General features: G+C 50.7%; 1 protein-coding gene and 1 pseudogene across 17 annotated transcripts in view; one reads left to right on the top strand and one right to left on the bottom strand.

Annotated features, from left to right (window-relative positions):
* SYNRG (synergin gamma) overlaps nucleotides 1–25,698 on the top strand; it is a 72,169-nt gene extending 46,471 nt beyond the window's left edge. For 10 of the 17 annotated variants that reach the window (XM_058675515.1, XM_058675523.1, XM_058675514.1 and 7 more), the window contains 8 exons: nucleotides 8,348–8,941; nucleotides 10,268–10,431; nucleotides 11,115–11,168; nucleotides 11,548–11,644; nucleotides 13,147–13,295; nucleotides 24,101–24,211; nucleotides 24,405–24,440; nucleotides 25,511–25,698. In XM_058675515.1, coding sequence (XP_058531498.1) covers nucleotides 8,348–8,941; nucleotides 10,268–10,431; nucleotides 11,115–11,168; nucleotides 11,548–11,644; nucleotides 13,147–13,295; nucleotides 24,101–24,211; nucleotides 24,405–24,440; nucleotides 25,511–25,642 — 1,337 coding nt within the window. In that variant the 3' untranslated portion in view covers nucleotides 25,643–25,698. The remainder of the gene's footprint in view (nucleotides 1–8,347; nucleotides 8,942–10,267; nucleotides 10,432–11,114; nucleotides 11,169–11,547; nucleotides 11,645–13,146; nucleotides 13,296–24,100; nucleotides 24,212–24,404; nucleotides 24,441–25,510) is intronic. The other 7 variants (XM_058675526.1, XM_058675516.1, XM_058675527.1 and 4 more) reach the window with 3 other exon arrangements.
* LOC105942140 (small ribosomal subunit protein uS11-like) lies at nucleotides 7,366–7,875 on the bottom strand (annotated as a pseudogene).
* Nucleotides 25,699–27,197: the final 1,499 nt, after the last annotated feature.

Raw genomic sequence — 27,197 nt, 5'->3', positions numbered from 1 at the left:
TCGGCCGCTGAGTCCAGGAGCAGGGTGGCAGAGATGTCATGTGTTTTTGGCTGCTGCTTGCTAAGAGATTTTGTAAGTGCCAAGGGCTGTATGAACCCTTATGTGCTTAGTATCTTTATTATTATTATGTTGATGATGATGATGGCACTTTTCTTCAGAAACATCGCTGTTTTGGGGATTGCTATTTATTCGATAGAACAGTTTCGTGTTTGTTCTGTACGGACTGCTTAAGTCTCCGCAGTTGGTTGCAGAGTACTCTGATTTTTGAACAACAGTATTCAGTTTTTATTTAAAAATCTGATGATGTGTATACTAGCCTTTTGGACTCTGAAGTTATTAGAAGCTATTTTTCTGAAAATGAATCTATATTCTTTCACAGTGCCAACCCAGGTGTCTTTATGAGATGAGTCTGGGGTGGGGGGTGGGGTGTCTTTTTGTTTTCCACTCTATTTGGGGAGGGGAGGTTGGCTCTCTGACTGATCTTGTTCCGGTTGACTTGTTGAACAATCTCTGCTTATGTTCTCTGCTGTATGTTTACCGCATTCCCAGCTTGAAATCTGTAAGGTCTCAGCCAGCCCTCTTCAGCAGGAGGCTGTTGCTGGCAGCAGACCGTTGGCTCCTGGTGATCTGTAACCCTCCCGTCGGAAAGGGGCAGTATCCCCTTAGAGCGGTTGGTGAAGGGGTTGGCCTCGGACCTGTGAGCCCGACAGCCGTGTCGCAGACACCTGGTGGTATTAAAGATACCAGGTGGCCAGGACGTGTTCATTTAAGTCCAGGTGACGAGGACTTGTCCAACACTGCCTGGTTTTATTTTAGCCTCATGTTCCCCACAGTATTTCTTGCTCTCCTAGATTAAGGGTTAATGTACTTCTCGTTGGAGAAATCAGAAATGGGCTGATGAAAAAAGAAGAAAGCCTGGCAGGCGGCTGGCCATCGACCTTAATCTACTTAGAAATCCTAACTTAACTCTAAAGGGGATACTGTCTCTTTCAACTCTTGCTGTAATGCTCTGTATGAAAGATAGATAATACTGGTTACATTGCCGGATTTCTCTGCGTTTTACATTTAACCCTTTGAACTCTTGCTGCATATACTTTCTACCAGGCTGCTTTCCTCCCACCTCCTAAATTTTGTCTCCCCCTGGCACTGAGGTTTCTCCATGTGCAGTCATTAAAATCAGCAGGTTTTGTTAGCAGCAAGAGCTCTCTCTGGCTTGTGACATCCATAAAGGGGTAGCGAGACTGCTGCAGCTTCCTCCTTACCTGTAAAGTAGCCCTTCTTTGACATTGAGAATATTTGTATTTGAATTCAGCGCCTTTTGGGGGCTGTTTTTCTGATGTCTTTTTTTCAACTTGAACCTTTTCTGTGTGAGTGTGCCCTTTCAAACTGGCTCTCGTATATCCCTCTGCCAACACTGATCTGCATGCTCGCCTGATAACTCTCTTTCCACCTCTTCTGTACCACTCTTTTGTGATCTGTAAGTCCTGTGTTAATAAATAATTCCTTGGCATATTTTGAAAGTGTGGGGATGTGTGTACTTTGTGCTTTTTCAAGGTTAGGCCAAAAGCCCAAAGAAATAACCTGGTTTCTCCCTGTTGGGTTTGTCTCCTCAAGCACCTGTCTCCTAAGGATGTTTTGATGCAGTTTATTCTTTTCCCTTTGTAATGAATCCATCACTATGGTTTTAGTGTGGCATGGGATTAAAATATAACTTTAGATTTTACTTTGTTTATTTGAGAGGCAGAGAGATCCCATCTGCCGATTCACTCTCCAGATGCCTCCAACAGCTGAGGCTGGGGCCAGGCTGAAACAGGGAACCGACAGCTTAGACCAATCCCTGCTGGGTGGCAGGGACTCAGCTGCTTGAGCCGTCACTGCTGTCTCCCAAAGGGCACATTAGCAGGAAGCTGAACTTGGGAGCCAGGCCAGGACTCAGACCCCGATGCCCTGATAGGAGATAGACAAGCACTGTCTTAACCACTAAACCAGACACTTGCCCTTAACCTTAAATGAATTTTTCTTATATGTAGACCTTAATATGACCTTCCATAGCAGGATGACAGTGTAGAGAGTGGATTTTATTACAGAGCTGTCTGTACTAGGAGTTAAGCTCTTCAGAGAAGGAGCAAAGTCAGAAGAGTGGGATGGAGAGAAATGAGGGACAGAGATACTTGGTAACCAGATAATTGCAAACTTGAAACCATCTGATGTGCTAAGATGGATTTGTGAGCCCAGGGAATGCATGGTAATCTGTGTAATGGGAAGTGCTCGGTCTGTATGCCTGGATTGGACTGAGTTTGCTGGTAGAGGCTGCATGCTTGAACTGCAGAGCATGTCACCCTGCCAGTGTCAGCTTACGTTAGGACGTGGCCTGCCATCCTTGTTCATTTAGGTGGTGGAAAGTAAGGTTTTTTCTTTTTTTAAAGATTTATTTATTTATTTATTGGAAAGGCAGATTTACAAAGTAAAAGATCTTCCAGCCGCTGGTTCCCTCCCCAAGTGGCCTTGACAGCTGGAGCTGAGCCGATCCGAAACCAGGAGCCTCTTCCAGGTCTCCCAAGCAGGCAAAGGGTCCCAAGGCTTTGGGCTGTCCTTGACTGGTTTCCCAGGCCACAAGCAGGGAGCTGGATGGGAAATGCAGAACCAGGAGGGGGTTTTAGCCATTGTGCCATCACACTGGGCTCTTATCTTGTTTATAAAGATTTACTGATTGAAAAGCAAAATTTAGAGGGAGAGGGAGATTGAGCTCAGTCTTCCACTGGTTCACTCTCCACATGACTAAAATGGCCATGATGGGGCCAAGGCTGAAGCCAGGAGCCTGGAACCCTATGCAGATCTGCCATGAAGGTGCCGGGGCCGGTGCCTTGGGCCATCTTCTGCTTTCTGCTTTTTCCAGGCCATTAACGGGGAGATGGATGGGAAGTGAATAATAGGGATTTGAACTGGCACCCCTGTCAGATGCTCATGTCACTGGCAGCAGTTTAACCCACTATTCCACATTACCAGCCCCTGGACTCATTGTTTCAAGAAAATTTTAGGAGGGCTGAAAGAAGGTTAGTGGTAAGAATAAGCCAAACTTGAAAAATCCTTTCTTCATTTTAGAATATAACAATAACGACAGGCACAGCAGATGAAGCTGCCCTTGAAGCAGCCGCGTTCCTTCTCAGAGTGCCCGTCCTGGTGCTGGCTACCCAGGTGGGGATCCCAGTGCTTAAGGTCCTGCCACCCATAGGGGAGACCTGGCTGTTGCTAGACATTTAGAGAGTGAACCAGAAGGTGGGTGATGATTCATTCTCATTCTCTCTCTCTCTCTCTCTCTCTCTCTCTGTCACTTCATGTTTCAAACAAATCTTTTTTCTTTGAAAAGAGTATCAGTATAACCAAGCTTCCTGGATAAGTTCAGGACAGATTCACAGGGCCAGGGTCGGAGAGACACTGTAGTGTGCCAATAGTCCGAGTGTTAAGGTACTAAAAGGTACTACGTGCTTAGTCCCGTGAGCATTTGAATTGCTCTCTAAAACCCTTGGCAATGCTAACATTTCCACACCTGTCTCCCCCTCGACTGCAAACTCCTTCCTCAAAAACCACCGGGAGCCCCTCATCACGAGGCCACACGATCACAGCTTCAGAGCCATCGGTGGGAGCAGGTCTGGCTTTCCGGGTTTCTATGTGCAACATCCATTCAAAAGAGAATTGAATAGAGGTTATGGAAGAGGCTGATAGGGTTACTTGCCAGCAAAAGCAAGGAATCTACATCTCACTTTAAGAACCATGATGGAAAACAGATTGTATAGTTTATTCCTCTGGCCTTGGTAATAGGACATTCCTGGTTGCAAACGAATATGTGTATTGAAGTACACAATTTGGCATATTATCTGTGTACAATTTGAGCTCTACCTGGCATAGCACGCAGGTTCTCCTGTAGAATTGCGAGTAGAGGAGTGATTCTCCAGTCATTTTATTGCACTGATTTTCCATTCCTTTTTCCTTTACAATTTTCAGAATGCAGCTGTCAAATTGAAAACCCATCTATAATAACTTCAGAAATTACAAAGTAAAATCTAGGTTATTCCACATCTTTTTTCGAGATAGAGCTTCTACCATTTATATTGTCATTCTTTCGCAGTCTTTAAGGTAAATAGACCATTACGCAGTAACACCCGAAACTGGGCTGCTTAGAAAAGCAGATCCCCGACACAGGAGTGGAGTTTCTTGCTCTAATTTGCATTCAGTGAACCTCATATACTGCATTTTTCTTAGGAAGTGGTTTACAAATCAATAATGATTACGCCAGGAAATACTGTTCTACAGTCATATGATTTTTAAATGCTAAGCTTAGAGCCAAGTGTTAGGTAAGAGTTGTTGACTTACATTCTGTCTGTAATAGCGATTTAAGTAGTTAGATGTTCAAGTGAATTATTTCTGTAGGCCACAGGAGCCAGTAAATAAGCAGGAATCAATTTAAAATGCAGTTTTGAGGCCTGGTTATATTAAATCTTCAATGTTTACTGGGATTTTTTTGGGGGGGGAGGGGAGTATAAAATATTTTAGCCTTTCAGTTTTTAGTTTTTCACTTGGTCATTTCTGTGGGTTGTTCCAAAAGGCAAAATATTCGATGCAAGAAAAAATGACATTTATTAAAGGACTGCATAGTCAGAAAAATGCTTGGAACCTCCTCTGCCAAGCTCATCCCTTGTTGCTTACAGTGTGTTATACATGACGAGATTAGTCAGTTACAGTTGCACCTGTCTTTCTAGTTACACGAGTGCACAAAAAGGTCTATTACTATAGCAACTTGGTTACCATGTTTAAATGGCAATTCTTTTCATTAAGTTTATCTTTGGTTTCTAGGAAAATTGCTACTTGTTATTAGATGAGGTTCCGTAATTTCTCCAAGAGCCTTGTGGGAGAGTAATAGTATCTGTGTTACGAAACAGCCTTCTGCGTGTACTCTGTGAAGGCAGGTCAGGCCTCCTCTCTTCTGCCTCCTGACTGTCGCCCCCTGCTCCCTAGAACCAGAGGGAGGAAAAAAGGTGACAGAAAGACGCTAGGGGAGCATCTCTTCCAGAGGCTCAATTCCATCCGTCTAAACCGTACATTTTTCACTTGAATCTTTCCCCCCCCTACAAATTTTGAAATACACTATTATTCTGTCAAAGATACTTGTTATTCACTGATTGACTTCTTGTCCATCTAGTGTTTTCCACTCTTATTAATTTATAGTGCCCTTTTGCTAGTCAGTGTTAGAGAGAGACTTGGAGTTTTCTGTTACAAGAGCCGTGGAAAGACTGATGATGTGGCATAATGTATTAAGCTGCCATCTGTGGCACCAGAATCCTGTGTATAGGTGCTATTCCAAGACTCAGTTCCTCCACTTCCAATCAAGCTCCCTGCTTAATGGCCTGGGAAAGCCGCAGGGGATTGCCCAAGTCCGTTGAACCCAGTGTCCACACGGGAGCCTGAATGAAGCTCCTGGCTTTGGCCTGGGCCAGTCCTAGCCGTTGTGGTCATTTGGAGGGTGAACCAGTAGCTAGAAGATATTTCTCTTTCACTGTAACAGTGCTTTTAAATAAATAAATAAATCTACTTAAAAGGGGGTGTGAAAGTACGTGAGCCTCTTGTAAACCATGCAGTGTTGCTGCAATAGCAAGGTGAAGATCCAGGGTGCTCCCTACTGGCTTCATGTGGCAAATGTAGGCCCCAGAAGCTGGGCGCATTTTCCTCCTAGGACATGTCCACAGTGTCTGAGGGAAGGGCTGTCAGTGAGCCTTCTTGGTCCTCAGTCTGCCAGCCTCATGAAGCCTCAGTAGACTGCATTTTTTAAAACAAGCAAAAAGCACTTTGCTGAGCAACACCACTAACTGAGGAGTGTATTTTTTTTTTAAGATTTATTTTACCGTTATTGCAAAGTCAAATATACAGAGAGGTGGAGAGACAGAGAGGAAGATCTTCCGTCTATTGATTGACTCCCCAAGTGGCTGCAATCCAGAGCCAGGAGCTGAGCCAATCCAGAGCCAGGAGCCTTTTCCAGATGTCCCACGCAGGTGCAGGGGCCCAAGGCTTTGGGCCATCCTTAACTGCTTTTTCAAGCAGGAAAAAGGATGGGAAGTAAGGCCACCGGAATTAGAACCAGCACCCATATGGGATCCTGGCGCATGCAAGGCAAAGACCTTAGCCACTAGGCCACCTCGCCGGGCCCAAAAGTGTACTTTTGGTTTTCACCTTGAAGGAATCCCACCTCAGGGCCTGTGTCCAGTGAAGGTAGAGGCCGCCGCGCCATGCCAAGCCTCCACCAGCAGCTCCGGGTAGCTCGCCACCTTGGGTGCACCCATCACCATTGACTGCGGGCGCATGGCCCCTCCAAGTGCATGATCTTTGCATTGCCCAGCTCAAGGTCATGCCAGGTTCAGGCATGTGATGTTCAGAAGGTCACACAAATGGTGTGTGGCGGGAGCGAGCTCGAGCAGGTCCATCCAAGTGAAGGAACCCGTGTGCGTGCCTCTGAAATGACACCTGAGGAAGGAGACATGTGAGATGACTTTGTCCCGGCATTTGGTGTTCCGTAGTTGCTACACCCCGTTTGAAAGCATGGGGTCGGGCACAGGGTGGAAAGAGAAATGGGAGCTGTGCACGTCACAGACCTCTGATGCTTTGTTAAGGCCCAAGGTAGATTAGATTTTTGTCTTTGCCCATATGCCATCACAGCAATGTGACATCCAAATTGACCCCCCCCCCAAAAAAAAACTGGTAAGTACCTGCTTGATTCAAATCTCTTATTTCTGAGACAGAATTTTCTATTTTTGTACATGTGCTGCTGAAGCAAACACAAAAAAAAAATCCTAATAATTGGTGGAAACTTAGGAGACAGTACCACTTTAGTTTTGAGGGACTGTCACCCTTTATTTACATTGTCGCACGTGTTTCATTTGAACAGGTGTTTGGTGTAGAGAGAGAACAGATTTTTTTTTTTCATGGATTTGGGGGTTTTTTTTAAACAAATTTTTATTGCATTTCATTTTTTTTAAATTAATTACATTGCATTATGTGATACATTTTTTATGCACTGGGATTCCCCACGCCCTCCCCCCACGGCGGATTGCTCCACCTTGTTGCATTTCCATAATTCAAATTCAGTTGACATTCTTTCATTGGAGGTATTTACCAAGCATAAAGTCCAGCATCTTATTGGAGAGAGGACAGATTTCACTACCCCACGCATAGTGGTCAGCCCATAGTGATACTTCCTGGCCGCCCCCTCCTCTTGTTTCTTCCCCCCCTTTTAATTTTTGTGATAACATGCCTACCATTCACTTTGTAGGCTTAATCCTCCACCAAAGGGTTTATATATATATATATATATATATATTTTTTTTTTTTTTTTACATGATGACCATTTATTAACAGAAAATTATGTGGGGAGTCCTGCTCACAGGCGGTGACCACGGCGACACCCCTTCCTGAGGGTGCTGTCGCAGGGGCTTGGGGTGACATCCTCAATTTGCCCAGTGTTCATCCCCGAGCGGGCAAGGGCTCTGAGAGCTGACTGGGCTCCAGGTCCAGGGGTTTTGGTCCTATTTCCTCCTGTGGCCCGCAGTTTGATATGTGGGGCAGTGATGCCCAGCTCTTTGCACCTCTGGGCCACATCCTGGGCAGCCAACGTGGCAGCATATGGTGAGGATTCATCTCGATCAGCCTTCACCTTCATTCCACCAGTCACACGGCAGGTGGGTTCCTTGCCAGAAAGATCAGTGACGTGGACAAAGGTGTCATTGAAGGACGCAAAGATGTGGCAGACCCCAAAGACATTCTCCCCTCGGCCACCTGAGGCCCGAGGCTGTTGACCTGCTCCTCCTCCTTCCCCTGGTGAGGCGCCATTTCTGCGCGGCTTCCTTGACTCCGCCACCGGAAAAAAGCCCACCAAAGGGTTTAAAGAAACATTTTCTAGTAAATTAAAATGAAGACACACTTTTAGACAGGGATGTGCAAGCACATTTTGAATGATAAGAATGATAAGAACAATTTATGAAGTGACTCATAGAAAAGGTATATATATTAGTAAAGGAATCACTCACTTTTTGGGGGGGGGTATTATTTTCACATCCAAAGAAAATGATTCTTTGTGACTATATACAAATGCCAACTCGAGGCTAATGTGAGTTGTTTTTTTTTTTTAAGATCAGATTTTTGCAGTCCAGCTCCCTTCATTGTTAGTGCAAAATTCTAAATGTAACTAACTCCACCATAGCCCAAATCTAAATCTAGATCTGCCAGGCATCTGGCTTGTTCGGAGTTTAGGGCACTGGGTCATGAGCCTGCCTCTAACTGCGGGGTCTTATTTCCCTTTCAGATATAGAGGACTTAAAATATGCCGCTTTTGGAAGCTACAGTAGCAATTTTGCAGTGAGCTCACTCACAAGCTGTGACTGGTCAGACAGGGAGGATGCGTCCCAGGGTAGAAAACCCTCTCCATTTGTCCTCTCAGCAGGCAGTGGGTCCTCCTCATCCCCTTCCGGCCTGCAAAAGCAAGAGACTTCCTTTGGCAGCTCTGAGAGTGTCGCCATGGCCTCGCTCTCCAAAGCCTCCACCTTTTCCAGTGAAGATGCGCTGCCCGACAGTGCCTTCCCCGCCTTCGCCAGTTTCCAAGACGTGATCCCACCGGCCAGCGAGCCAAAGGAATATGAGAGCAGGGACTACAAAGAGTTCACGAGGCAGGACCTGCCCGCCGCCGAGCAGGGCCCGGAGAGCACGTGTCTCAGTCCAGCTTCCAGCAGCGCCTCCTACGAGACCCCCAAGGAATGCTCCGACGACTTTGGGGAGTTCCAAAGCGAAAAGCCCAAAATTAGCAAATTCGACTTTCTGGTAGCCACGTCACAAAGTAAGATGAAATCCAGTGAAGAGATGATCAAGAGCGAGCTGGCGACCTTTGACCTGTCTGTCCAAGGTGAGTCTCCCAATGCTGGTGTTTCCCACTGAGGTGTCAGGCGTTCTCTCTGGAGAATAAAGCGTTGTGCCCTAGCCAAACAGGCAGTGAAATGTTCAGCCCCACAGGTAGGCTGTACCAAAGTTTTGCTTAAGATTGAACTGAGTTCAACCACTTGGAGACTAATCACGAGCATGGTGTATGGCTGCCACTCACTGGCTTGCTCACTTAGGGGGCACCCTTTCCAAAGCTCCCGGGGGAACAGAAGCGATCCACTTGGGAACAGGTCCACTGGGCCGCTGCTGGCTAGCCACAGCCAGCGTTGCTCAGCTCCAGGCCGTGCTGTGGTGGCTACTGTTAGATTTGCCGCTGGCCAAATGTTAGATTCGCCGACCACCAGGGAAAGAATAACTCAGCCAAATATATGAAAAGAGTTTAGATGGCCTTTATTTCAGGGAGCCACGGTCACAGGCTTCCCTTCCCCATGCAGCAGAAAGGACAGACGTGAAGGAGCGGGCTGTAGAGGAAGAAGAGCATGGAAGAGACGGGGAAGGGGCTTTTTAAATTCTTGACACGGAAGCCAAGACGGGGTCGCCTCAGCCCTTACTGGTGGGGGGATATGGGTCTGTGCCCCTCATTGGTGCAGCGGTGGTCTCACAGCCTGAGGGGCCCGCCAGAATTCCGCCATCCGTTCCGGGTTTGGTTGGAGGCAAACTCCACCCTTCTCCAGCCACCGTGGTAGCCATCAGCTACACATCTGCCCTGCAGGACTGCTGGGATTGACACACTTGCAAGTTTGGTTCTATTTTGTCTTTTTGGTTTTTTTGTTAGTTTGTTTTTAAATGTGAAATAAAACTCGGATTCGATGGTCAGGTTTCTAGTTGGTTTTGAAAAGCTGTAATGCCCAGCAGCAATAGTCCTGCATTGCCACTTCTGGACAGCCAAAGGGAGTGGAGTAAGAACACCCCGATAGCTAGACTGTCTTACAGAAGTCCACACTTCCTGTCTGCAGCTGACCTGCCTTAGTCACTGGCATTCAGTCACGGAAGTGAGTTTGAGCCCATCTTGTGTCAGTGGGGAGGGTTCATTTCAACAGGCCCATTGAGGGGTCCAGCTGGACAGCCAGAGCTGAGGACTAGCTGATACCATGGCGCCCACGCCCTCCAGATGGCTGTGCCAGGGTGGTGACAGCCCGGAGTCACATGACTGAGGATGGTCGGGAGGACTCCAGGGGCAGCTTCCCCAGCTGCTACTGGAAGAAGGGGCTGTGCTGGCCCAGGGTGCTTGTGCTTGCCCCACGCTCCAGGGGCAGGTACTGAGCTGTGCGTGTCCGTCCTCCTCCTCCAGGATCACACAAAAGGAGTCTGAGCCTTGGCGATAAGGAGCTCAGCCGCTCCTCCCCTTCCCCGGCCCTGGAACAGGCCTTCCGAGACCGCTCCAACACCCTGAGTGAGAAGCCTGCATTGCCCGTCATCCGGGACAAGTACAAGGACCTCACAGGCGAGGTGGAGGTGAGCAGGCGGGCCCGGAAAGGGGTGGAGGTATGGGGGCACCAGGGGAAGCCTGGCCACGCTGGAAGCCCCAGCAGGGAATACTGTGAGCTTCTCCAGGGGCAAACAAGGGGCAAAAAGACACCAGACAGCGGACAAGAGCGAGGTCTCTGGGATGGTAGCAGGAAGCCCTGGGGCAGATGCACCCCAAGTGTGGTGTCAGCTGGGAGAAGGCAGTGACCCCAAGTCTGCACTCATGTGTCGCGGTTCAGAGAAGGGAGGTGCTGGCAGCTGCTCAGTGAACACTGGGACTTCTTGCTTTGGGGCATCGTTGGGCCCCTTGAAGGACAGGAGAGGGCAGCATCGTACAGCCCGGGCCCAGCACACATGCACACACATTGACTGACTGTGGTGGTGAGGCCAGGGGCCTCACAAGGCAGGCTTACACTGCTGCTGACACAGCAGGGGCAGCGACATTAGCAGGAGGAAGCTCCTGGCAATCGTCTCAGATGTGCAGGCCATGTGCCCAAGTGTTAGGGTTATTAATAACTAGAAGTAATTATTAGTAGGTTCAGAAAGACAAGCTGCTTGACCTCAGCTACCTGAATGGAAAGGAAAGTCTACCGAGCTCTGAATGGCCCAATGTCGTAGAGAGGATTTCCAGGCTTGCCCATTTAACCCAGATGTTTTTATGAACTCCACAGGAGAGTGAGAGATATGCATATGAGTGGCAGCGGTGCCTGGGCAGTGCCCTGGAGGTGAGTATGTCACTTCTGTGTGGGCCCTGTTGAGGTGTTCCGCTCTTGTTGAGTCGGAGTGGACAGTACTTGCCTTCGGTGGCCTTGGGCCAAGTGCACCTTGGGGTAGTCATGCCTCTCAAGTGAGGCCGCTCACACTGCAAGCCATGGTGGTTTGCATGTCAGCATCCCCTGCTCTCACCATGCTGACAGTAACACGTTGCTTGGAGGGCTCTGTCTCTCCTAGAGAAATGGAATTGGTGTTTCTCTGAGGTTATGCTGAGTCCTCCTGAGCAGTTGCACAGGCAGGCCAGTTGGTCACTGCTCTGGCTGGGGTTCTGGGTCAGAGACAGATTGCAGGACTTTGCTCAGTTACCTAAGATGATGTGATTTCTTGCAGGTCATCAAGAAGGCAAATGACACCTTAAACGGGATCAGTAGTAGTTCTGTGTGCACAGAGGTCATTCAGTCGGCTCAAGGCATGGAGTATTTATTAGGTACGCTCTTTCATATTTTACCTATTCAGAAACATCATACTGTGTGGGATTTTTCTTTTCCCTGTACATTAAAAAGGCGAAGCTTCATCTCACACGCTACATAGGACTGAAGCACGTAGCATGTGCATTTGAGGGTCAGACCGCATTTGCCCTGAGGTCTCGGTGGCAGTTTCATAGCCCATATTCTGTACATAATAGTAACAATGTAAAATTACGCCTGTGTTCCTGGCTTAGGAAATACTGTGCACTAGTAAGAGGGAAATGAAATGATTTCATCTGCACTCAGTGCCTCCCATGCCTGGGGGTTATTCCCCTCCACCCTCCATGATTGCTTCCCTTCCTGGCTACTCTCAGCTATATCCCGTCCAGTCCAGCTATGTCCTCCCCAGCTCAGCGTGAGCCTCATCCACAAGCAGAGCTGCATTCTGCACTCTAATTACGTTTGCACCCTCACTCTGACGTCACCTTCTGAATGAAGTCTGCCCTGCAACTCTTGTTCCAGTCATATCCCCTCTCCGTCCCCATCTCCTGAGTCCTGTCACCTCTAATGTCTTAGATGTTTTACTTATTCTTGCATTTGCTGCAAGAGGAAGGAGGCATGGTTTGGGGTGTGGCATGTTCACTGCTGTGCCCAACACCTAACCTAGGGCTTGGCACATTAGCAGGTGCTCAAAAAATTAGGCCAGGAGAGTGGCTGGTGAGGGCCAGTTCTCTCTGCTCTCCACCTGCCATCTTGCAAAAGCTTTTGTTGCGCTAGTCAGGCACAGTTCTACACACGCAGGTGCATTTCCCTGCCACCTAGAGAAGACTGTTAGACAGCCCCTCATTTGTCCTAGGAGATACATTGCCTGCACCTCCCCAGGGAAGGAGGGGGAAGCCATCATGCTATGTGGGAGGCTGCACGGGCCCTGCAGGAGTGAGTCTGGAGGTGCCCATCTCTGGCTGGCACATTACTCGGTTGGGGCTGCCCTTAGAATGTGAGGGCACCTGCTTGAAGAAGCCAGCCAACAGGGCAGAGAGCCCTGCTGTGCTGTGTTCAGTATGCAGAGGGAGGGAGACGCCCCTTGGGGATGCAGAGCGGGGCAGGTGTTACTTTGTGATGCTGTTAACATTTGAGTATCTTGAACTTGTACTGTTCCCATTTTCAGCCAGTTTATTGAGGTTTCCAGATTCAGATTTAGGGACTTATAAAGAGAACTGAAAACAAAATTTTAAAAAGCTAATAAGCTGTTTTGTATCTTTAAATATTTAGCCATTTAATCCTCGCAGCCATTGTTTGAAGTAAGCATTACTGTTACTGTCCTGTTTCGCAGATGAGGTATAAAGAGGTTCCATGATTTGCCGTGGCTAGGAAGGAGCAGAGCTGGTATTGTGGCCCATCCAACGTGGCCCTGGGCTCCAAGCCCTGGCCAGTTTAACACTGGTCCCAGGTGACAGCTCATGGCCATGGATGCCAGTCCAGCTGCATCTCCCTCACCCCTTCCTGCCCTCTCCCCCACCAGGTGTGGTTGAGGTGTACAGGGTCACCAAGCGCGTGGAGCTGGGAATCAAGGCCACTGCCGTGTGCAGTGAGAAGCTGCAGCAGCTGCTGAAGGACATTGACAGAGTGTGGAACAACCTCATTGGCTTCATGTCCCTCGCCACGCTCACGGTGAGCCCGGGAGGCGGTTATTTCCATTCCAAAAACTCAAGCTGTAAAGTAGGGTGTGTGCTGCTGTTGGGAGGACGGGGCCAATCGCTGGAGCACAGGGTGGTGACAAGGGTGGTTAGTTGGACATTGGCCTACTGGCTTCTGGATCATTCTGGGGCCCATTTTTACTCAGGTAGGAGCACAGGAAAACAACTCAATGCAGCTGCTTCTTCATTGAGAAACGCAGGTCAAAGTTGGGCACTGTGATTGTGCTGGTTGGAACTCTTGCACTTCCAGTAAAATCCATAAAGTCCGTGTTATTTTAGTTACACGATAGGTCATGTTGGAAGCACATTGTTCATTTAACCTTTCTTATGGTTTTGGGTTATTTTTGTTTTTTCCCTACTGGAAGCAGTTCTAATCTGAGTAAGGAAATGACTGTTTTCCCCCTGTCGGGATACAGTGTCTTGGAGTGCACCTGCAAGGACATGTAAGCCACCGTTGTCCATAGCTGTTCCATAGCTGTTCTGGTGGCATGGGGCTGTTGACAGTGCTGCCAGCAGTGTATGAATCCGCATTTCTCTGCCTTGTGTTCCAGCTCTTCATCTCAATTTCTTAGCACGTGTGCAGCGATTGTCTGGGGTTGCCCTTTGCATGTCTATCATTACTTGGGACGCTTTGCAGTGTTCCAAAGGACGGTCTACTCCAGGGTCTTTGTGTATAAAGTGATCACCTCTTGATCGTTCGAACATTGGAGCCAATAGAGTATGGTTATACACCTTTAATGTTTCATATGTGCAATACATTTTATATATACCACCACATAAAAATAGATTAGTATGATGTCCTTGCTTTGGCAGTAGTTAGAAACCCAATTATCCAATATATCTGCTTTTTTTTTTTTTGTACATTTTGCTCTGAGCCCCGTCCACACGGGCTTGTAGCTGAGTGGTAGGAAGGAATTCCTGCTGCCCTGAAGTAAAAGCCATGTGACGCCAAGCTGTCCCCAAGATGTGTACTAAACAGCAGGCATCTCAACGTTGAGTGTTGTTCTAATTATTAAGGTTGTGTTCTTAGGGTTTAATTCTAAAATCTCTGTTTTGGCACCTTGAGCCATTTTGCAATAACCTAAAACTATACTGTTCAGGTTGTTATCTTTTTACAAAAAATGCGCTTCTGGCCAATATACTAAAGAAATGGAATATAAATGTTAGAGAAGAAGAGATGAAAGTACGTTTATCCTTTCATGTGGTGATAAATTTTTGTAGAAAATTGGATTCAAGCGGTTCTTTTTTTTTTAAATTGGAAAGTCAGATTTTTTTTTTTAATTTATTTTATTACAAAGTCAGATATACAGAGAGGAGGAGAGACAGAGAGGAAGATCTTCCATCCGATGATTCACTCCCCAAGTGAGCCGCAACGGGCCGGTGCGCGCCGATCCGATGCCGGGAACCTGGAACCTCTTCCGGGTCTCCCACACGGGTGCAGGGTCCCAGTGCACTGGGCTGTCCTCGACTGCTTTCCCAGGCCACAAGCAGGGAGCTGGATGGGAAGTGGAGCTGCTGGGATTAGAACCAGCACCCCTATGGGATCCCGGGGCTTTCAAGGCGAGGACTTTAGCCTCTAGGCCATGCCGCTGGGCCCGGGAAGTCAGATTTATAGAGAAAAGGAGAGACAGAAAGATCTTCCATCTACTGGTTCACTCCCCAAGTGGCCACAATAGCCAGAGCTGAGCTGATCCACAGCCAGGAACTTCCTCTGGATCTCCCACGCGGGTGCAAGGTCCCAAGGCTTTGGGCCATCCTCGACTGCTTTCCCAGGCCACAAGCAGGGAGCTGGGTGGGAAGTGGAGCTGCCGGGATTAGAACTAACATCCATACCGAATGCCAGCACCATAGACAGAGGATTAACGTTGTTAGGCCCCCATGCTGCTCTGACCCTTCCCATTTTTAAAATACTAGACATCAGGGCCCGGTGCCGTAGCCTAACGGCTGAAGTCCTTGCCTTGCACATGCCGGGATCTCATATGGGCACCAGTACTAATCCTGGCAGCTTCACGGGCAGCAGCTTTGTCTGCTCTGCAACAACAACAGCCCCTGGATTAGATTTTTTAAACAGGGAAATGTATAAAAGAAGAGAAATAACAGGAAAAGCACAGTGAGGAAGGTAAGATCAAGTGAGGAATGAGTTTTTGTGTATGGGCAATGTGTTCGTCCAGTGCTCGCGTTTGCCGGTGAGGCTGTTCAGCTGGCCGCACGCTTTCTCGGAGTCGCGGCAAGGCAAACACAGGCAGCCCCCCGCTCCGTACATCGTGTGGCAGTCAGCCCAGCCTCAGGAGCCGCCAACGTTCTGGTGTAGGGTCATGAAGTGTGTGTGTCCTGGCAGCAGGACCGTGCCCGGCAGAGTGCTGCCTCCCAACGGTGAGCCCGAGCTTAGGGACACAGGGACAATTTCTGTGATTGTGTAAGAAAAGAAGCATCTTCAGTGGCCTTTGGCTTTTTGGCAGCAGCAGGCACCCTTGTTTGGCAGGCTCAGGGTCCTCTCTTCTGCACCCACCCCGCCCCAAGTCTGTGAGTTCCAGGGGGTCACCGCAGGCAACCATCTTGGGGATGGGAGTTGGCAGTGTGCAGTGGCCTGGCAGGGGACACGTTGTTACTCTCACAAGTAGCAGACACCAGGGCCAAGGCCAAGTCCGGCCCCTGCAGCTATAGGCCTGAGTCCAGATGCAGGAGACAGCAGGAATGGTCCTTGAGGATGGGTGGTCCCAGTCGCCCAGAGCAGGCTGCCGCACCCTCCCCCCACCTCCCACAGCGCATGCTCAGGACTGCAGGTCCCTGAGCAGCAGGACATCCTGTTGCTGTAAGAGATGCCACGGTGACCCACCAATGCAAGATCAGAGGCTGCTGAGGTCTGGGCCTTTGCCTGGTGACCCTGACTCCCCCAGCAGCTATACTGACTGCAGCACAGGGCTTAGCAGGGAAGTGACCTCTGGCCCCACAAATCGGGGGAGCAGCAGCGAAGCTCAGGATCCAAGTTCACATCCTCCTAGGAGTACTGGGCCCCCGCCCGCCCTTGTCCTCAGTTCTGGCACAGAGAGCCAGGGCTGCGGCCGGCAGGAGGGCGGGGCAGCCTCGTAGGGCTGTGTTGAAGAAGAGGTACCCAGTCCCAGTGGCCACGGCTTGACCTTAGTCTCCCAGTGGCCACGGCTTGACCTTAGTCTCCCAGTGGCCACTCTACCCACTGTACCCACCCCTCCCTAGCCAGCCAGTCCTCCAGGGACCCCAGGAGATGAAAGGACTTGCTTGCCCCACTTTCTTTGCTGGACGGGCTGCCCTGGGGCTGGAGGTAGACTGGGGCTGCTGGGCTCTCTGGTTACAGGCAGATCTCCAGGGCCTGGGCCTTATGCATGCACGCTTCTCTGCCTGGCCAGCATCGCCCTGGAGGCACTGGTTGCAATCTCTCCTGGTTAGGATGATGAACCACACAGCCAGGCCCCTCCAGATGGTTGAGGACCTGCCACCTGGGGAAGTCAGGAATTCCTTTGCTTGTTGCTGACAGAACAGCCCTGGTCAGTCCTGAAGCCCCAGCACAGAGCCTGGGCCACGCTTTACTTAGTGGATGGTGGCTTCTGGGTGGGAGGGTGGCAGGTACCGGTCAGCAGCTGCTGCTTAGCCTCCTGGAGACAGCAGCAGGCGTTGGCGGAAGAGCTAGAGTTCATAGGAGACTTCAACTTCACAAAGCCCCCCTCTGGCCTCCCCCTCAGCATCCACTGGGCTACCCAGGCACTCAGCAGCAGAGTTGTCGGAAAGTCCTCAGGCCCATGCAGCTCTAAGTAAGCAGCTGCGAGTTCCCTGGGCACTGAGCTCCCATCCCGCAGGTGTCTCCACAGCATCTGGCTGGCTTGAGTAAGGGATCCCCTCCTCAATCAGTTGAAATTACACTGGCAAGTTAGCACCTCCCATTGCTGGTACTACTCTTTATCCATGGTCTGAGACGCCCTCTGGTGGCAGAAGCATGTGTTCCTGAGGAATCCCTCTCCCACTAGTGAAGTGTAATGTGCTGGGATGATGGCTCCCACATGAATTGTTAGCTGTGGTTTTCTTGTGTGGATGTGGGTTGAGGTTCAGTGGATTGGAGCAAAGGAAGCATTCAGATCTGGAAAACAAGACATAGCAGTTTGCCTTATAAAACTTTGGGCAAGAGAAAGGACAGTGGAAGCCTCACAGGCTGATTCAGCGTCATCCTCGGGGGAGTGCGCGTTTGTCCATAACCCTCCTGTGGGAAAGGAGCAGTGGGCCTCAGGATGCTTACCTCCTGTCGCTGTGAGATAACAGAATCATTCATTCTTTTTTTTTTCAGGCTTATTTATTTTTATTGCAAAGTCAGATATACAAAGAGGAGAGAGAGAGGAAGATCTTCTATCTATTGATTGACTCCCCAAGTGGCCACAATGGCCAAAGCTGAGCCAATCCAAAGCCAGGAGCTAGGAACCTCTTCCAGACCTCTCACACAGGTGAAGGGTCCCAAGGCTTTGGGCAGTCCTCGACTGCTTTCCCAGGCCACAAGCAGGGAGCTGGATGGGAAGTGGAGCTGCCGGGATTAGAACCAGTGCTCAGATGGGATTGCAGCGCATGTAAGACAAGGACTGTAGCTACTAGGCCATCACGTCAGGCTCCAGAATCATTTATTATTAATGATAGCTATTTTTAAAATTTTTGTGTATTTGTCTATTGGTCATTTGTCTGTACAACATTTTGGAGACAGAATCTTTACTGCGTCTACACAGGCATTCTCAGTTGACAGCAGGTGGCTGTGGTAGACAGAATAGTGACCTGAAGCACAGCCGTCTCTGCGGGTCTGGTGGTGGTGTCTACATGACAGAGGGAACTTGGCAGGTGCGGTTGGGTCACGAGTGTTCCCTTAGGAACATGACCCTGGATGGGCCCAGGAGCATCCCCAGGACCCTTGTGGAGGAAGACTGGAGACTGGGGGCAACGAAAGGCAGTGTAACTGCAGAAAAGGAGAAAGAGCGGGAGGGAATGCTGATGCCGCCCGTGGCCTTGACAGTGGGACCAGGCACCACAGAATGCATAGGCAGCACTGGACCCATAAGAGGCAAGGAAGCAGATTGTTTCTAGAACTTGCAGAAGGGGTGCAGCCCTGCCACTTCAGTCTTTTGACCTCTGCAACCACAAGAGGATAGCTTTGTGTCATTTTGAGCCCTTTGTGCTGATTTGTCACAGCAGTACTGGGAGAGGATTATACAGAACTTCACAGCCATGCCAGTTCAGCCAGTCTAGGATGTGGGCCCGCTCTCCTGATCACGCTGTGTCAGTCTGATGGGGGAGGCTGGAGGGCAGAGACCAGCATCCTGACCCAGGCTGCAGCAGTGGAAAATCACAGTGCTTGCCTTGTTGCCACGCCACACGTGTAGCCCAAGTGGGAGAGGCTCTGAGCCGTGCCCTCCTCACGGGCTGCTCCACCAAGCCTTCACCTCACAGAACACCGCTGGTCACCAGCGAGGGCCAGGGGACAGGATGGACAGCACACGGGGTGCACGGGGTGTGATCAGTTCCTTCCTTCCATACATATATAGACTCAATTTCATGGGCGGCAGGGATAGCCCACCCTACCCTTTTCCCAGCAAACCAAGAGTGAGAATACTGCTCACAAACATGAATCACCACCAAGCCCTTCTTCCATAAGTGTGAGCACCATTTCAGCAGCTTACTGTTGGCTGGAGACTCAGGCTTGTATGCCGCAGCCTGACTGAAGGTTTGCCATGTGGACAGGCCGTGTAAGCGGCACTCCTGTGCCTGGACTGCATGCGTGAACTGCCCGCCAGGTCAAGCAGATGTCCGCTTGACAGTAGCCGTGTGCGGCGTGGCTTCTTGCACAGTCTAGCACATCGTTGATGTAATGATGCATGTACCTCCTGTATGGGTGGGTACTGATCAAAGTTGATTTTATCATTTGAAAGATTACTTGGATCACAAAGGGATTTACACAGCTTTCTGGTTTTCATTGGAGGATTCTAGAACTACCTTTTCATCTGGTTTCCATATTGCACCTTTGGTCAGTAGCTACTAACAGGCCTTTATTCATTGGATTGACCTCTAGGCCCAGAGTTTGCCCAGATCCTAATTATTTCTGCAATGGTCCTGATGGAGTAGCATGATGAATGTCTGCCTTGTCGATCACAGAGGTTCTGCTGTGTTTTAACCTCTTTGCAAAGCTTGCTGGAGTCTGTTTTCCAAAGTGAGCAGCTGGGATAATGCTGGAAGTGATGTTCCATCTCCAGGGCGCAGGTTCGGGGTCAGATCCTCCACGGCGGCCACGGGAGGGTGCAGGGCCGGGATGCCGACAGCGAAAGCAGCACTTCTGCCTTCGACCACAGTGGCCCCAGCTGCACCAGAAAACGAACAAGAGAATGTCCCCCTGCCTTGGCTATGGCCATGACGTTGGCCTCTGTCCCCTCTTGCCCATGCGAAACCAGGCACCTCCCTGCCTCGGCTGCAGCTCGGGGCATCTGGCTTAGGTTTGCTCAGGAAGGATTTGTGGAGCCAGTTCATGTACATTACTTTTATAGAAGTCATGCATTTCTACTTAAGTGCTCAGCAACATGAGATGACACCTTGGTGGAACAGCGTAGAAGTGTAGAAAGCGCGCCTCCTGCTGTGACAGGAGTTGGCCGTCATCCTGGGTGACTTCCATGTCTGTGAGGACAAGCCAACCACCACACCAGCTCCCCGGGGCCCTGACCTCCCAACCTGCAGGGTTCTTGGTGCTCTTGGCCACAGCAGGCTGTGTTAGCACCTCACACTGCCAGCCTGGCAGGCCGAGCTCTGGACCGACCGCTCCCTGCCTGTGCCCACACTGGAACCCTCCAGTTTTCTCACACTTGGCTGGGACTCTGCTCTTGTTTTTTAGTTCTTGAGATGAAACAATTATTTTTTCCCCTTTTACGGGGTTCCCATCAGCCTGCTGGCGTCTTTGCTTCCTTTCCTACCTACTCCATCTGAATCTTCCCATGCTGTCCCTGGACTCCCTGCACATGTGCTCTGAAAACCTGACATGCATCAGCGAAGCCATCCCCTCCACACTCACCGCGGAGGGTTGGCTGCTCCTGCTCAAGGTCACTCCGCCTGCCCTAGAGAGGGGATTGGCCTCCCAAGAGAAGCCCCTCAACTTCCAGACCCCCACGATAGTTTATTTCTGTCAGAGTGCTATGTTGGATCCAGTCCTTACTGGTTTGCAAGAGCTGATTGTTACATTTTCAGAAGTTTGGTAAGATAGTTGATTAGTACAGCTGCTAAGGTGAAATGATAAAAACTGTCTGCTCAGTGAACTGTATTAAAAGCAGGTAGTCTGTGCTCACAACTTGTTGGTTTTCTGGTTCCACTGTCCTGTGATCTGGCTCCTGCAGTTCCGAGTGGCGCTCTCAGGCACCCCGCTGTCCCTGTTGGACAAGCTAAGGCAGGTGGGCGCCCTGCTATTGCTAGGACTGTGCACGTCCTGCCCCTGCTGTGCTTGGCGCCAGCACGGGGCGACTCCAGACCTGCCACGGAAGGAGAATTCACCAGTGTTAGAAAGCAGGGCTTGGTGGTAGATTGCTTGGCTATTTAGACTTGGGAACGTGACAGAGAAAACATGGATATGCAGATTTGAACTTAGAAGTATGTGATGTCTGAAGCTTTAGTGTGTACTTGGTACAAAAGCAGGAGAGAGGTGGTGCAGTGTTCAAGATCTGTGATCTGACTCCGCAGCGAAGGCGCCAAAGCATTGGGCACACAGGCTAAGCTGTTCTAATCTTTACCATGGAAACAGCCAGCATTTATGCCAGAACCACACTCACCATAGAACAAGGCAACCATAGAATAAGGCGCCCAACAGCTGGGCAGACACCACAACAGGTCTTCTGAGAACTGGTTCCAGCTGATTTAATGTGTGGACCTTAGGAAAAGTGAGTTCTCAGTGGTGGGGCAGCGTGTGACTTTGCCCCTGAGGAAGCTTGGACTCCTGCTAACCATCTCGCACTGCAGAAGCTGGTTCTGCGCAGAATCCCCAACTGAAATGTCAGTGGTGCCCAAGTGGAGAAGCTTTGCTCTAGGGCCTATGTCCTCTAAGCCAAATAAACTGATCTAGCTATTTAAAAATTAAAAATTCAAATCTTGAGACCAGCACTGTGATTCTGTGTGTTAAGCCACCAACTGAGATGCCAGCATCCCAGCATGGGCACCGGTTCAAGTCTGGCTGCTCCACTTCCAGGTCTCCCTAGGTGAGCCTGGGTAAGCAGCACAAGAGGCCCAGTTCATGGGCCTGGGCCCCTGCGCCCCAGGTGGGAGGCCCGGGTGGCACTCCTGACTATCACCTGGCCCGGCCACAGCCATTGTAGCCATGTGGGTAGTGAACCAAACAAAAGCATGGCAGTTGATAGCTGTCTGCCTGTCTCTGCAACTCTGCCTTTCAAAAAATCTTTAAAGGAAAAAAAAAAGACACCTTTGGGGATCTTTTCCTTTTTCTTACTCAGATTTTTTTTTAATTATTTTTATTGGAAAGTCAGATTTACACAAAGATCTTCCATCCACTGGTTCAGCCCCCAAGTGGTTGCAACGGCTGGTGCTGCACCGATCTGAAGCCAGAAGCGAGGAGCTCTTCCGGGTCTCCCATGCAGGTGCAGGGTCCCAAGGCATTGGGCTGTCCTCGACTGCTTTCCCAGGCCACAGGCAGGGAGCTGGATGGGAAGTGAAGCAGCTAGAATGCTAACTCGCATCCATGTGGGATCCCAGTGCATGTAAAGTGAGGACTTTAGTTACTAGACTACTGTGCTGGGCCCTACTCAGATGTTTTTTTTTTTTTTAAAGATTTATTTTTATTACAAAGTCAGATATACAGAGAAGAGGAGAGACAGAGAGGAAGATCTTCCGTCCAATGATTCACTCCCCAAGTTACTGCAACGGCCAAGATCCTCTCCCAGGTCTCCCACATGGGTGCAGGGTCCCAAGGCTTTGGGCGGACCTTGACTGCCTTCCCAGGCCATAAGCAGGGAGCTGCGTGGGCTGCACAGACGCGAAGTGCTTTGATCAGCTCTGACAGACACCATTCCATGAACGTGCCAGTCAGTGCCTGGGCTGCTTGTGTCGCTCCTCCAAGTCCCCCTGTGTCTCCCTCATGAGTCCCAGTTTGATTTCAGGTGCCCCACTCCCCTGCCTTCTCACCTCAGTTGCCTGTTTGTGTACTGTGTGTAACTGGGTTCTTGGTTACAGCCTCTCAGCATGAAGTCTCGAGAATTCAGTTGGAGTCTTTAGATTACTACATGATCTTCCATTGCATAAACTTACCACTATTTGCTCATCCATTTTCTTGCTGACAGGAACTTGTTCTGCTTCCGGGTCCGGCTCAGATGAGTAATCCTGCTATGACTGTTCTGTGTATGAGACCTTATTAACATGTTGTCATTTCTCCAATGCTCTGGGTTCTTCCCATGCCCCGTCCTGACTCAGAAGCCTATGCCTTGCTTCTCATTCTACATAGAATATCCCTCCCTCGAGAGAGGGGTATCCTTCTCTTGTTAAAGTTGTATCTGTAGACTGTATTGAATCTGTTAAAAACTAATTAAACATTAAAATTAAATACCAGGACAGGGACCTGCACTGCAGCGTAGCATAGCGCGATAAGCCTGTGCCCGCGATGCTGGCTGTATGGATGCTCGTTTGAGTCCCGGATGCTCCCTGCTAACGTGCCTGGGAAAGTGGTGGAACTGGCCAGAGAGCTTGGGCCCCTGCACCCATGTAGAAAACTCAGATAGAACTCCTGGCTTCAGCCTGGCCCAGCCCTGGCTATTGTAGTCATCGGGAGATGAAGCAGTAGGGGAAGATCTCTCTCTTGACATCTACCTCTGTCTGCCTCTTTCAAATAAAAAGAAATCTTTTAAAAAGTTTTTCTTGGGCCCAGCATGATAGTCTAGTGAAGTCCTAGCCTTGTATGCGCCGGGATCCCATATGGGCCCTGCTTCCCATCCAGCTCCCTGCTTTTGGCCTGGGAGAGTGGTAGGGGACAGCCCAAGGCCTTGGCATCCAGCACCCATGTGGGAGACCCAGAGGAGGTTCCTGGCTCCTGGGGTCGGGTCAGCTCAGCTCTGGCCGTTGTAGTCACTTTGGGAGTGTATCAGCAGACAGATCTTCCTCTCTGTCTCTCCTCTTTGTGTATCTGACTTTGCAATAAAAATAAATCAGAAAGAAGGGGAGGGAGGAAACAAGGAAACCAACTCAATTTGGGTTTTTTTTGTTTGTTTGTTTTTAAAGATTTATTTTTATTTATTTATTTTATTACAACGTCAGATATACTGAGAGGAGGAGGAGAGAGAGAGAGGAAGTGGAGCTGCCGGGATTAGAACCAGCGGTAGGCCACGCCGCCCGCCGAGCCCCTCAATTTGGTTTTAAAAAAAAAGTTTTTCTTACAAATCCTCCCCTGCCCATCTTGCCAAGCTCAGCCCGGAAGTGTTGTGAGGACTCCCCTGAGAACTCAGCAGTGCCCCCTGGTGACAGGCTCCTGCCCCTTGGGTTGGCTCCCAACGCCCACCCCTGGTTACCCGTCTCCTGCCCTGGGCTCTGAGTTTTCCGAGGACAGGAGACAGTTTTGACTTGGGCTGGCATTCCTGGCACCTAGAGCATAGCACATGCTTGGAAAATGGCTGAGAAATGAAGTTCTCTCGTGCCAGGGTAAGAGGCCCCGAGTTTGCTGCTGGGCTCCTGCTGACAGGGTCGGGGAGGGAAACCACGGCATCCAGCTCGCTGGCCGCTGACCTGTGTGTCTTACCTCCACAGCCGGATGAAAATTCACTGGATTTCTCCTCCTGCATGCTGCGGCCTGGGATCAAAAACGCCCAGGAGCTTGCCTGTGGGGTGTGCCTCCTGAACGTGGACTCCCGGAGCAGGGTGAGTCACACAGCTTCCACCCAGGACCTGGGGCACAACTTTATCTTGCTGGAAGATGACAGGCGGGCCCGCATGCTCCCCAGGGCAGCTGGGGGCGCTCCCTGCTCGCAGAGGTGGCCTGTAGGGGTCGGTGTGGGGCCAGAGGCCCACTTCTGCCAATCCTGTTGACCTTGTGGTTTCAACATTATTTCAGAGAGAAGAGAAGCCTGCAGAGGAACCTCCTAAAAAAGTATGACCCACTTACCCGTTACCTTGGCGTCTCCATCTTAATTTTGAGTGTGGAAGGCAAGGCGGATGATTCCGTTGCCGTCCGACACCGTTCCAGTCACAAATTTGTCACTGAGTCATGTGTGTTCCCATAATGTCTGATCCGATCAACTAACATGGCTATGTGGGTCTGCTTCTGTCTCACGTGCGTGCGTGTGTCTCCTTGGTGGCTTGTGGCGTTGCAGGCATTTTTTCCTGCAGTGAACAAGGTAGCAGAAAGAGCAGTTTCTGCAAGAGCAGGTGTCATTCTCACACAGACCAGCAACTGAGCAGTCAGCCGTGGCCAGCAGGGCTCCTTGTGGGGCTGCTGAGTCCTGTTTGCGTGCAGGTGGTGCCTAGAGGACAGCCTCCAGGAAGGGGCTGAGGTTTGGGCCCCTTTGCCCTGGCCACTGTCGTTCAGCTGCGCTCGCCTGGGAGTCATCCTCATGTGCCTGAAGTCCACTGAGTTTCCCCGAACTCCAACCTCTGGACTTGGTGAGCGATACAGATCCAGGCCCCATGGCAGCGGCATCCGGCCCGGCACTATCACCTGCTCTCTCCCGATGCTCAGCTCACACAGAGATGGAAGGAAGTGCTTGCTCCAGTCGGAACCCAGCCCCGGGACGAGGGCTTCCTTGAGCACAGGGAGGGGTGCCCTGTCCCCCACCAACACTCGCACACACTGCCTTTGGCTGTTCCCGCATTGGGCGCTCCCCTGTCCTCACAGGGAGAGAGAAGCCCCCACATCCCCCACCAACACACACTCTCCCTCCCTCTCCCCCTCTCTCTCTCTGTCTCTCTCCCCTTCTCTCCTTGGCTGTTCCCATATTATGAACGCTCCTGTCCTCCCTAGAACCCTTCGCAGCAGTTGGCAAGGCTGTTCTGGTAGCTCCCACTCGGGGCGGAAGGCCTTGAGCTCCCGCAGCTGCCTGCCTGGCTTCTGCCCGTGTCGTTCCGGCTCGAGCCTCTGACCTGGGGAGACGCCTGTGTCGGCGACGAGCAGCTCGGGAATGCAAGAGAGCCTGACATGCCCCGTATTTCTGTGTCTGGCAGGCATTCAACTCGGAGACTGACAGCTTCAAGCTGGCATATGGAGGGCACCAGTATCACGCCAGCTGTGCCAACTTCTGGATCAATTGTGTTGAGCCTAAACCTCCTGGCCTCATCCTGCCTGATTTGCTCTGAAGGACTCCTCTGTGAAGCACCAGCTGCGTGTGTGTGTATGCGTGTGCGCACATGTGCATGTGTGTGCCACACCCATGGGGTGCCCAGGAACCAATAAAATGTGAGTTCATCTCCACAAAGCCTTGACAGATCCCCCAAGAGGTAAGCGGGGAGTTTGCAGCACATGCGGCCACCCCTCGGGGACTCCCTGGCCCGGCCCAGGCGTCGGGACAGCCGCACCCAGGCTGCACGGGGCACTGCAGTGCCTGCTCAGCTCTAGTTCTCCTAAGTTGTTTTAAAATGTGGACCAGCGTTTTCTTTGAGGAACACTTTGCTGCTGCAGTTTGAAGAATTAACCCTTGAAGACAAACACGTTAGCATGGCTGGACTGGGACGAGCCAGTCTACCCAGAGCACGCCCCGTGCTGTGCAGAGGAACGCACTCATCACTGCGGCTCATTGGGATCTGAGGTGAAGGAACGGGGCAGGTGCAGTTACCCCAGTGCGCTGTCACCCTGCGCTGAACAGGGCCACTCCTGCCCGCGGCCCAGGCGCTGCGTGAGCGCCGAGATGCCGCCCTGCCCGCACCTGAGCCCATGCTCCGCGCCTCTCCTGCGCTCTCCCCGCGTGTGCCTGGGCCGGGCCTGGAGCCATGTTCAAGGAGAAACAGCGTTTTGCCCCACAGACTCAAACATGGTCTTTTTTCAGGAAAGGTGTGGAAAGGCAGTGTGTGTAATCCCTTCATGGGGTTCTAGGCCCACCCGGGTGGTGTCTGGGAGGCCCAGAAGTCACTGGCCTGGTCAGAAGGGAATGGGATGTGCTTTGTGACCTAGAAGCCCAGGAGGGAAGCTGGTGAGACAGAGCGCCGAGGAAACGCTCGTGCTGATGTCAAGATCATCTCTGCCGCTGAAACCGAGTGCGTAAAATCAGGAGTGAAAACCGGCGGTCAAGGGCCATGTTGTTCCCACAAAGAACAATCTAGAGCATAAGCTTCTCTGAATTTGGGTTACATGTTTCATGAAGAGGTGTTGGGGTTCCCATGCTCCCCTGTGTGTCTGACCCAGGTAACCTGCAAACTGCAGGCAGCCTTTGACTCCTGCTGACAGTTACCCGTGGGTTTTTTGCATCTCAGGACCAACACTGAGGGAGCCGTCCTGTCCCCATCTTATATCTTTTACACTTTCTCCCACGGGGGCAGTGTTTATTGTGGGCCCCTGCGGAGACTTCAGCTGGCCTGCAGGGAAGTGCTCACCAGCTTGGCTCACCTGCAGCTGATGTTGTGTCTTGCTAGGAGGGACCCAGGGGAGCCGTGGACCAGGGACAATGCCCTAGTAGTGACTCCACTGGCAGCCAGCTGGGCACAGGCTGTGCCAGAGGCCCAAGCACCTCTCAGCCTGGCCACTAGTGTGTCAGCGCATGCAGGGTCCAGATGGACCCACCTTGGCAGTGCCCGAGTAGTCACAGCTGTCCTTCCCGGGGGTGGCACGGTTAGTACAGCCACAGGAGGGACAAAGGGAAGCTTTCAGATGGCAACAAAAGCCTCTGCTGTGAACAGCCCCCAAGGCTTTTCCTCTTTC

This window comes from Ochotona princeps, chromosome 17 (assembly GCF_030435755.1).
Source record: "Ochotona princeps isolate mOchPri1 chromosome 17, mOchPri1.hap1, whole genome shotgun sequence".
Lineage (NCBI taxonomy): Eukaryota > Metazoa > Chordata > Mammalia > Lagomorpha > Ochotonidae > Ochotona > Ochotona princeps.
This window is presented reverse-complemented; position numbering and strand designations above follow the sequence as displayed.